Genomic DNA, 12562 nt, shown 5'->3' on the forward strand with positions numbered 1-12562 from the left:
GTGGCTCGGGCCCTAATAATAATACCCCATACAATTACAATAGGGCCTTCGCTGGCCTGACGTTGTCGGTGGCTCGGGCCCTAATTAGAAACTCAATAGGGCCTTCACTGGTCCGACGTTGTCGGTGGCTCGGGCCCTAATAAAAATAAAAATCCTTACAATTTCAATAGGGCCTTCGCTGGCTCGACGTTGTCGGTGGCTCGGGCCCTAATAATAATTCTTTGAATTACAATGGGGCCTTCGCCCGACTTTGTCGGTGCTCGGGCCCTAAAAAACAAGGCTGGAATGATTTAAGATTTTTAAACAACAAAGAAATCAACCCAATCTTTTTACCCACAAACTAAATTACTGAGATCTGGAGAGGAGGCGACATCACTGAACTCAAAGTAACAATGTGAAAGCAAGATCCAAGTTCATCCTGAAATAAACTAAACTACTTATTGAATCTAACAAAATTAACTATCAAAAATGTCTGTATATTATGTTGTAAAACTGTGTTAAGTACACAAAGAGTGTAGCTCTGCAAGTTTCAATAGATGTTTATAAACAGGAGGATATCATCATGGTTCATGATCATTTCATCTTTCATATTAGTTGTTGAGATAATTTGGTCAGACTGTTTGAAACCTGTCAAGCCACGTTTTGCTTCACTTCTCTCCACTGATAAAGCGGTAGCAATGTTTCTGTGCCATTAGATCACAGCAATGAAGTGGAGTCAAATGTTCTACTGACAAGAATGAAGGTCCAAACTGTAAAAACAAGATGAGAAATTAAGATAGCAAGAATTATGCTCTGTGCCCAGTGCACGCTTTTCCTTTATTTGCGTAGGAGTTTGTCGGTCAGTAGCATGGCTTGAGATTGCTCAGTATTTAGACCAATCTCTCGCAGCAACAACTACAGCCACATATGTTGCTCAATAGGCAGATGCAGTACTTACAGTACACGTTAGTTATTGCCACAGTATCTGTGCTGACTGGTAATTTTCTGAGGTAATTTGAAGCATTGGGGCTTTATTTTGTAGGGTCACTTTGTTTTGTAGACAAAGGAGAGCCATTGAACTCATTTTCCCAGGATCCTTCATATTTTTACACCTGTGTGTGAAGCACCGCCTATGAACCCATTTTTCAAAGTGTGACTCATGACCCATGACATCATCTTATCAACAAAACCCCAGCGCATGTGTTGTTCGCTCTCTTTTCATTCCGCTTACCCTGTGTAGTCGGACTTCTCTTTTTAGGGCTGAGACCAAGAGCCTGCCTCAAAGATCCCTGGTTAGTACGTACCGCTAACCTCGAATAAACAAGCCTAACGCCTGCCGCTACGCCTCAACGTCTGCCAGTTCACTTTACAGGCAACAATAATTATGTTGATTTGACTTAACGTTATTCACTGAGCTTTATTGTTGTAAGTAAGCAATATGTATTTATAAAGCAATTTTCACAGACATTAGCCACAAAGTGCTTAACATGAGTGGAATTACAAGCATAAATAACACAAAGTGACCATATAAGGGCCAATAATTTACATTTAAGAAGACACAAAAAAAATCTCTTTGTAGTGATCTCTTTGTAGGTTATTGGGCAGTTGCCTTCGCCACACTGCTTAGTCCGTGTTAGTTAGGCCTCACACAGATGCCAAGTCTTGCAAGCAGCTAACTACCTTTTCTAACCCGGCGTCATTATTCTACAGTGATCATGTAGATGCTTTAAATTGGACCGCACCCAACAGAGCACACGCACACACACACACACACACACACACACACACACACACACACACACACACACACACACACACTCTTTTGTTTACAGACACACACACGCACACTCTTTTTGGTTTCTTTAGTGAAGTATATCTAATTAGATTAATATTGTGTATTTTACTTGTTTTATCTTTTAAATAAATGCTTTTAATCTGAACACTGGTCTGTTTAATGTTGTACAAGAATTAATGCTGCAACCTCAACTATTCAGAACTCCAAAACCCGTCAACCTTTACTAGTTAATGACGTGAACATTTTTTTACTCATCAGAGTTTACTTAATTAATCATTTTCTCTTTCTCAAAAACAGTGGTGTCCTGAGGTGAATTTAATGTAAGTTAAATTCTATTATTATTACTACCATTTTTGCGCCTATGCTTTTTATTTGTGCAGAAAAAAGATGATACACTTGAAAGGGGCCGTGAAAGTCAGCAAACACAGTGACATCTGGTGGCTTGCAAAACTTAATAGCCCTTCAAGACTGTAGGTGGTGCAGTACATCATCTCTCTGTCTTTAATGCTTTCAGTCTTATATGTGTGCAATAACAGTTCAACAAGCCTGCATGTTATTATTTCTTCTGTCATACTTTTGTTCAGTAGTGTTGCATTGTGCAATATACAGTAATATATTTGTAAAAGCATTGTCCAAAAAGCCTACATATAGAATATTTTAACATTACTGTAACCATTGTGGGCTCAAGTGTTTTAACTTCCTGGCTGGTATTTATGTAATGTGATGAGACTGGATAATGATATTCATGAATTGTATTGCATTACTTGGTATCAGGAGGACATGTTCTTCTGATTACTATCTTTTGAGCATACATCCCCATATTTCCTAATAACTTTAGTTGCTAAACTTTATAAACTGCCAAACTGAATGAAGTGCTTTCTGAAGTGACGTTGGGGGGGGTGAAGTGAAGTGAAGCTTTTCAGTCACATGTTATTCTTCATTTGACACAAGATCCAACACATTGAATTGAAAGAGTGCCCTTCACAGGAGTGAAACAAGCTTCGGAGCTTTTCATTGGCTCATCTCTATCCTGTATCCAAAAGCAGGGCTTGCAGTGCTAGTATACAAACCACATGTCAGGGATGGCCTGTCAGTTTCCACTCGTTACATACATTGTGCCCAAGATCACCAGCAGAAACCCTGACATTTTGCTCCCATGTGTTCTGTTTAATGCAATTATTTCCTGATGTGTGATGTCCCTTTTGGTGTTATAGCCATGGTAGTGTATGGGTTGCACCATAATGTCTTGCAGTGGCCTTTGTCTAAAGTCAGTATGTACATGTGTCGGTACTATCACTCATGTGATGCGGCGGCAGCTTCCAGTTCTGTGAAGTGAAGCCAATGTGGAAGCACCTTAAAGCTGCATTCTCTCTATTGACCATCAGGGGGCGACTCCTCTGGTTGTATAGAAGTCTATGAGAAAATTACTCTACTTCTCTCTTGATTTATTACCTCAGTAAACATTGTAAACATGAGTTTATGGTCTCAATCTCTAGTTTCAAGTCTTCTTCAATACAGCATGATGTTCATTTAGTAAGTTATGGTCCATTTAGAGTCAAATAGACCATAAAGCAGGGTATGCTTTGGGGCAGGGCTACTGTAGCGTGCACAGAATGACGTCACACAGGCTCAATCTGGTGCTACACATTTAATGAAGATGCTCTGTAACATACAAAAATATAACTTTAGGTGTACAGTCGCTCCACAGCGCGTTCTACTTCTATCCTGTACAGAGATTCTCATCCTCACGCGTATTCACCATATTTAATACTACACGGTTGTAACAAAATAATAATATGAGCAATGGGGTCTCCCTCACACAAGGGCTCATTACCACGGCTGCCGCCCCGCACTCCTACTACTATAATGGCGGCCCGAAATCTTGCTTTAGCTGCTAGCTAGCTAAACTTACACAGTTAATCCTTTTTCAACTAAACATTTACAAGACCCAACACAGTGCCACCAACGTACAGTATAATATTGTACTAGCCCGGGGTATATAAGTAACATCACCAGCTTACCTGTAACATACAAAAATATAACTTTAGGTGTACAGTCGCTCCACAGCGCGTTCTACTTCTATCCTGTACAGAGATTCTCATCCTCTCGCGTATTCACGCGAGACTTCAGTGTGGCTCTCCGTCACAGACACTGCTCATGTCGCAACACTGACACCTACTGGCGATCCACTAGATCTACTGCCTAAAATGTAGCTGATGATAAATAATGCTGTACCCTCAATTTTAACTACAATGAACACTTCCTCCTCATAAACACATAGGACACATAATAAACTCTCTTAACTTACATTACACCCAAACAATTATTGTACTTTCTGAACTACATATGACTTGTTGTGCCACACTACCTTATGATTGACAGATTACTACCATGGTGTTGTCCGGTCTGGGAATATTTTCGTCTTACAACTTTGACCTTTTCACAGTGTGTTTTCAGTTCATGAAAGTAAACCTTTTTGGTCGCATAAAAATGTTGTTAAGCGTTCATTTACTTAGCTCCACCCTCTTGTGTGATTCTGGTTGCAAAAAACCAAGATGGCGACAGCCACAATGCCGAACTCAAGGCTTCGCAACATCAGCCCACGAACCAATGGATAACATCATTGGTAACTACGTCCACTTCTTATACAGCGTCTAGTCATTTGATATGTTACTTCAGTACACTTTAAGAAGAAATACTGGGACCACAACAGAAAATTGCAGATGGACAATTAATATCCAGGAATTCACATTATAGACACCACTGACTATCTGTATTAAACTTTGGCTACAATTTAGCACAATAACCAAGCACGGTCCATTCATACACTAGGTTTCAACCTCGTCTTGTTGATTAACTTCATACCAGTCCTCAAAAGGAATGTTATGAGCAGGACATAACCACAGTGTAAATCAATGTGATCAGAAAAATCCAACATGTTTCACATAGTGCATTGCATCTAACCAGAAAAGTGAAATCTGTCAGCAGCAGATTGATGTATTATGAGGAAACCTTAAGAACTTTAAGAAGTGTTAAAGGTGCAATATACAGGATTCAGAGCATTGAGCAAACAACACATTCTCACCCCCAACTTGTCAAATACTGATGCTTGGCCTTGGCCCTGAGCTTCAAACTTTCACACTCTACTTCCCACTCTAGCCTCAGTTTTGGGATGGCCTGTCAGTTTCCACTCGTTACATGCATAGTGCCTTTTAAAAATAAACTTCCGTCTTCACAAGAAGTTATCTTTAAGCAAGAAAAGCACTCAATTAAGCTTTGGAAAAAAGTGTGGTTGACGTTAACTTGACTGACTCACATGAGTCAAGTGATGAAGGACACTAACAACTCACATGACTAATTCAACATTAGCTTTAAGTTTTGCAGCGGACTCCTGGACACAAGTTCTGTGTTTGTATGCTCCCATCCTTTATTTAGCATCTTTAAAGAAGTGATTTAGAGAACTCCTGGTAATGTGGTGTGATAGAATAAGTAAAATAGTTCAAAGCTATAGCAATGGTCTGAGAGCGGAATCATCTTCTTGAAATGCATAGCGAATACACAGCACTGTGTGTAACGGTAAACAAGTGTAACTTTTGAAGTAAGATGCAACAAGCAAATCATAGCAGTCTTAAAAAATTATTATCGTGTTTTTTAATTAAATTAGCTTGTCTAAGAATGGTAGGTTAGCTTGATCTCCTGAGAATAGTAGAGCTACGTCTAAAAGAACAGAAACAAATAAGTTCTCTACAGCCTTTGACATTTGCTGTGTTGTCATCACAGTGCTACTGTAGACACTTGTGGTGCTATTTTGAGAAAAAAAAAGTGCCATTGCTCCAGTAATCCCTGCCAGAACGTCTGCTAATGTGTCACGAGATCGCTGGATAACGAGGGACAGCATTGTGTCTCTGCTAATTGCATCCCTTCTCCCACCCGCCACTCGCAACCTCAGCAGAGAGATAGAAAATGCTACTAATTATACATTTTCATAGGATTACTAGATGTGTGTAATCAGCTCTTGGTCTAATGAATTCTTTGAGAAAGAAGATATCTAATCATGTGTTTATGTTGTTGGGGGCATTGGCATGGTAGTATCAGACTGGTGCTCTGTCACTGGGGCCCAGTGTACTTCAACTCAGAGGGAATTACAGGCCAGTAGGCGTGTTGTAAGGTGATACAGCTTGTCATCTCTCCAAGTGTAACCTTCAGCAGCACAAAGCAGAAACACTTGGGAAAGGTTCCTTTCAAGCAATGCCACTTCAATAGGAGCATACAGAGGACTTCATTCAGCAATCACTTGCCATCTGTTCATTCCACAATGACAGGAGAGATAAGTAACAGGCCTGACATGTGTTTACATCCTGTGAGCCACTATTACATCGGGAAGCATGTTTTCTGGTTCTAGTCATTTTATTATTAAGGCTGCTGTCTCCTGAGCCTGTTTTAGTCCCTCCAAATGTGTGCTAATTTGATGGAGCAGCCCCGATTAAACTCACTCTAGGCTGCATTCAATGTGGACAAACAGAATCACTTGTTTTGATTTGTGTCTGTTGAGTGTTAAAAATGAAGGTTTTTCAACTGTTTGCTCTGATTGGTCAAGTACCATTGTCATTTTTGTGAGGAAGAGTGCTCTGTTGAATTGCATTTTTAGTTTGGCACACTGGTTACATGTTTTATTAAATAAAGAGAAACATTTGAAAATTAAACTTAACACCAGGCTGTAAAGCAGTGCTTCTCTGCTGCCCCTTTAATGTAAGTGGGTGGGTGTGGTCAGTCTGCAGTCACACCCGCCCGTGATGTCACAGTGTACTAACACACCATGAAGTATATTTTTACATCACTTACAGGTAAAAAACGAGTCTCAAGAAAATTTACTGCAAACTTCATTGACATCATTTTAGCTCCAGAAAGGACCATGTTATAAAAATAACATATTTCATACGTTTCAAATATCAGGCATTCTGTCTGATAAATGTCCTGGTATCATTTCAGGTGACCCGAAATGATGCTGAGGAACTGATATAATTACACTTGCATCAAAGTCAGATATAAAAGGCTACCGGCAGGACAGCTAAAGTGAACCAGTGGCTGTTTCATTATCCACCTGCTCTCAGTCCGTGTATGCCTCTTACATCAGCACACAAACATACACATTTCCATACTGTAAACAAACACCACTGGATACATTCACATTGCCTGCTGATGAAATATCTTCATTTATTTATTGATTTGTTTAGTCTTTCATCTCAAAGATGCACAAAAGGGATTCAAGCGTCCATAATTTGAGTAAATCTTATTAAACAGTACTCTATGATAGCAATGCAGACAGCAGAGAGCTCAATGCACTGCAAATTAAGAAAACACAAGCAAATGAAGAAATGTCTTTGAGAAACAAGAAATGTGCAGCATTCAGAAAAGGCGCTGCAAGAAGCTCACAACAGAAATCAGCAATTAAACAAGTTGCAGTTTATGTTGATGCCTGTTTGTAATTCTTTGTAAAAAAAATCAAATCAAAATACCGAAATTGAACTACCAAACAAATGAATAACCAAATAGTTAAATATTCAGGTGCAGCCCTAAATAAAATTGCCCCAGAAATATGCACAGACATGGTTTAGAAGACGTGCAGCAGAAGTAATCCTAGCAAGTCATAAACCACAGAACAGCATCGCTCATTGTAAATAAATAGGACACATTCCTACAATGCAATCCACCAAATCATGTTTAGGGATATTCTCCAATGAGTCAGGCTGGTTCTGATGGAAACCTTTGCTTAAGGAGACACATTACACTCAGTATATTCTATGGCTTCTCAGAATTTGTCAGGCAACTGCAATCAAGAGGGATAATGTTTATTGTTTAAAAAGAAATTTGATTAATTTTACATACATAATGTAACATATGGCTTCGTTATGGAGGTGTACAGCAGAGTAGAGAGAGAAGTCTCCCTGGTCCAAAGTTAATCTCAGTTTGGAGGAGTTGTGCGAGCAGCACTCGAGAAGTTCAGCACAAAGCCAAGAACTGATTATCATTCCCCAAAGACAATCAGCACATTATTCAAACAAATCAGCAATGGAAATCATGCAAATTTATTCAAGTTTTTGCTCAGGCTAGTTAAAAACAATGATTAATAGACAAGAGTAAAGTTTTGTTTCTCTATCATGATTCATGGCCTCCTCTTTATTTCAAGGTAAACTAAACATCTGTGTTTTGTTGGCAAATGAAAACAGGATGATCAACCAAACTAACTGAAAGCAAACAGTCGTGCACAGCGACAGGCATCGGTAACCTTCAACAACCATTTTTATGGTCTACCACCTCCATGTGTGTCTGTGCGTATGAGTGTGTACATCCGCTTATATAGCCTTTATATCAAGGTCATTTTCACTCAGCAAAGACAGCATCTATTGCCAGGCAACAACAGGCGGCTTTTGGGAAGTGCTCCATTGAGCAGCAAAGTCAAGTCAGAGAGAAACAATGAGACAGATAGAAGACGGAGACTGCAGATCACTGTCAGGGACGGCTACATGTTTCTATAATTTATTTAGTGACGGCAATGCAGAATGGACAAAGAGACACAGCAGAGGTAATTGAAATGCTCTGATTTTAATTAAGGTGTGATGCTGTGGTATTGAAACCTCCATTAACCCTTTGAACCCTCAGCCCTTTTTGCTCAGCTGTCACTCCCTGCAGCTACAGTACAGGCGCACAGTCTCTACAAGTCTGAGCTTGGGCTGCAATGAATGAAAAACTGTGAATTCTCAAATAGTTTATTTATCTCTACTGCAGAGAGAACCAGCCATCCATCCAAAACAAGCTTTATTTACAGTTCCTCTTGTTTAGTAACTGCAAACAGTCTCACAATCTTGGCCTGCCAACCAGCTTCTTCCACACACTGGTCACTGTGACACCATGCTGCCTCACTGCTGGATGTGCCCACACCAGACCACCCTAGCTGTGTCAGAGGTTCAGCAGACTTAAAGCTTTCAACACATTAACAAACACCTGTGAATCAATAAATGTATTTCAAAAATGCAAGGGCACACTCCTGCAACAAGGACAGCTGCGTGGGGGGGAAATAATGCTGTCCAGTCAAAGAGCAAAATCAAAGGGAATACAGCAATTCTACAAATTTGAGAACACAATATTCAGAATTCTCCTGTGACCAACATAGTGACATGTGATGTAGAACCATGCACTCCTTTTTCAAACACAGCCTCATGTGTGCTGTAGAGCCACACAGTTATTAGTGGAATTAGGCTGATTCACGATGCCAGCAAAAAGCAGAGCTCACCCTGACGTCTGTGTGATGGCTTCATGTACAACAATGACCATCGTGCTGGTCAACAGCTGCATACAGATGTGGCATTCAGCCATTGACATGAATGTTCATTTGAAACATGGTTTCTCAACCTCAGCTGGACCTGTTCCAAAGCTCTAATGGCACATTTTCAAACTGATACAGTAAAGAAAGCTAAATGAGGATGTTTCAAATTTGTTTTCAGTATTGTACAATAAGTAACAGCTACCGCTACATACTTGAAATTAAAGTCACATTCATTGGTTGTAAACCTTATTAGCTTTTATACTTTTCACATTAAGAGTCAGGTGAAATATCAAGCCTTAAGAGCTAAAACAAAACTATAAGCAAGTCTGCTCGAACATAAAGGATGAAGCCTGTTAACTACTGAGTATATTTAAGCTTGCAAAGTAAGATAACATTGAAGTATTACATTTCGTCATTTACCGGACCATTAGTTTATGTTAGGTGGTTTGAGCATAGATTAGTAGCTCATTGAGATGTTTAAGTTTGTTTAAGGTTTGTGCTTTTCTCTACAGTTTGTGTTACAGTTTATATGCCAGATATTGACCAGGCATTCCTCTGCATTGAAACAAATAATAGCTCATCCCTCTTTGTGATGTAATGATGTTGTGCAACCCTGACTGAATATTAGCCAAAAAGCTTGAGAGGTCCTGACTCTGAGGTTGAGAAACCTCACACTACACACACTTCTACACACACTTCAACCCACAGACAGTACAAAGCTCAGCAGGCCCATCTCTCACCTGTAAGTAATGAAAGGATACGTCCGGGCACCACAGGCTTCCTGTTGACCAGAGCGAAAGACAGCTCCGTCTGCAGGAACACAGCCGAGGCCTTGATGAGATGCTGTCCAAAGCGCAGGGTCAACATGTCCAACTGACTCACAGGCCTGGATGAGACGCAGAGAAAGCAGGTGGTCAAATATTCTGATCATCACACACATCCTTGTACAGCTGGAGGCCCTCAGTGAACCACCGTACTGACATTTCTCATTTGATTAGGATCCGATTTGACTGAAGGTAATTCTAAAACATTACGAAGAGAATACGAATGAAATAAACCATGAAAAATGTTACAATTAGAAAACTATAAATAAACAGTACAGTTACTGTACTGTGCACCAAGCACAATATATAATAGTAAATCTTTGAGGACATGGCCCTGCTTAAACTATCAGCACCTTCACCATGTTAAAAAATGCATTCAGACCAAGACACACACAGTCATGAAAAAGTCTGATCAGACAAATAAGGGGAAAGCATGGGTGTGTGAGGGAGTGGGTCCCAAAATCTGAGGGGTCAGATCTTTAGAAATACTGGATACTTTTAAGTCTTCGAGCATGTGAACATCTTTCATGTCAAAACAATCTGAGAAGGAAATATCCTTGTTTTGGTTCACTGATTTATTTTAAGTGTTCATAAAAGTTGGGGAACAAAAATCCGAGCATTCATGGCCAAAAATCACCAAAAACTCCTGAGGATCCTGTCGAACCACCACTTATCACTTAGTGATCCAAATTTCTCAGCAGACACTATACTGACAATAAGAGAATCTGTCACTGGTGTCAACACTGTTAACGGCAATGAGGAGTCAGTGTTCAGTTATCTTTATTAACTCAAGCTGTTAAAAAGGAAGCATGAATATGTGACTAATGGTGGCTTAATTAAAAGGTAAAATGCACAGCATGAGAGCTGCTGAAGCGCACAACAACACATTATTAAAAACCCTCTCACTTCCTCCCACCGCTGTTTCAAAAAACTATTTTCAATTTTTCAAACAGCCTTCAATGTTTGACAGCCTCTCAAATTTTGTCTCTACATTTCACCAAAATATGACCTTGCTATTGAAAATGATCAATCTCACGAACTAAAGCAACGGTTGGAAAAAATGCAATATGAAGCAAGAACAAGACACTGAATCAAGTAGATAAAAGAAGCTTGTGGTTTTCCTTTCAATCAGGTGGTGATCACAGCAACTATGAAAATAGGCTTTATTGTGTGCAGTTGTTTTTCTCTTGGTGACACTCCGCCATGGTGGAGAGATGAATCCATCTTATTGGACCATGTCCAAGATAGAGAGATGGTGTCACGTCTGACAAACTCCTCCATCAAAGTGTTACACGGTTGACATCCTGCTGAGGGAAGCGATTATTGCCACCACATGACATACAGACGAGCCGAACTCTCACATTCTGAACACATTCTGTTTCTGTCTCTGTCGTTTGACATGAAAATGAGAATCCTCATACTAAAACCCAACTGATAATAACAAAGAGGATCACTTGAAATTGAATGAGACTGATGCACACCAGGTCTGGTACATCTTGATGGTAAACAGCAGGGTTTTCATACATTCTTACATTACTGATATAATATGCAGAATGAGGCAGCTTCTGTGCTTTTAACATATCCTAAAGATACTTGTGTGAGTTTTTTATTAACTCATCCTGCCCATTGTTACTGCTAACACACATGCTGTTACTCACGAGAATATGTGTCATTGCTTGCCAGATAATTGTCTTTCAAAATGTGGAAATGTATCAAAGTTAAGCAATAAAGAGTGCCACATACACATTGACCTCTAAAAAGCATTACGGCTTTTCAGCGAGTTGCTATTTGTCTATAAACTGACAATGTCCTATAATATATTATCATTACTTTGTAACCCCCGTGCAGTGCAAAAATCCTGAATTACTATAAACGGTATACCGTTTACCGTTTATAAGAAGTGGACATGGTCGTTGTGATTGGTTTGTGGACTGCAGTTTTGAAGCCTCAAGTTTGGCGTTTTGGCTGTCACCATCTTGGATTACGGACGTCGCCTTCTTGACTTTTTGCAACCAATGAACGGAAGAGGTTATATTTATGTATCACTGTGTAGCCCCACCCTAAAGCATACCCTGCTTTATGGTCTATTTGACTCTAAATGGACCATAATTTACTAAATGAACATCATGCTGTATTGAAGAAGACTTGAAACTAGAGATTGAGACCATAAACTCATGTTTACAAAGTTTACTGAGGTAACAAATCAAGAGAGAAGTAGAGTAATTTTCTCATAGACTTCTATACAACCAGAGGAGTCTCCCCATGATGGTCATTAAAAAGAATGCAGATTTAAGACACAGTGGCTTCACTCTTCAGAACTGGAGGTTGCATCCTGGATATTACATTTGTGGAAGTGGAAGACGGACATAAATGCTGGTTCGGGCATCCTGAATGTTACGTATACTTCTCAAGCACCAAGGACACAGACAGATGTGGCTCTGCATAATTATAATCAGATTTGCATTATAGTCAAATAAATACATAAAAACTATATTGTTTTTGGTCTTTTGGTTTTCTTCTTTCTGACAGCAAAATTCCAAAAACCACGGAGTATAAGACGGATGAGCTCGGCGCGCTGGTAAAGACCCACAGGGAATACCGCGAGTGCAGCATCATGTGTTTCACTGAGACATGGCTGCA

General features: G+C 39.7%; 1 protein-coding gene across 1 annotated transcript in view; it reads right to left on the reverse strand.

The window, feature by feature from the left end:
- Positions 1–9965, reverse strand: part of LOC137874099 (bis(5'-adenosyl)-triphosphatase-like) — a 211932-nt gene extending 201967 nt beyond the window's left edge. Inside the window, 1 exon segment of the mRNA XM_068712730.1 lies at positions 9860–9965. Coding sequence (XP_068568831.1) covers positions 9860–9965 — 106 coding nt within the window.
- Between the last annotated feature and the right edge of the window lie 2597 nt (positions 9966–12562).

This window comes from Cebidichthys violaceus, unplaced genomic scaffold (assembly GCF_023349555.1).
Source record: "Cebidichthys violaceus isolate CVI_PGR_0920_01 unplaced genomic scaffold, fCebVio1.0.p SCAF_17, whole genome shotgun sequence".
NCBI lineage: Eukaryota > Metazoa > Chordata > Actinopteri > Perciformes > Stichaeidae > Cebidichthys > Cebidichthys violaceus.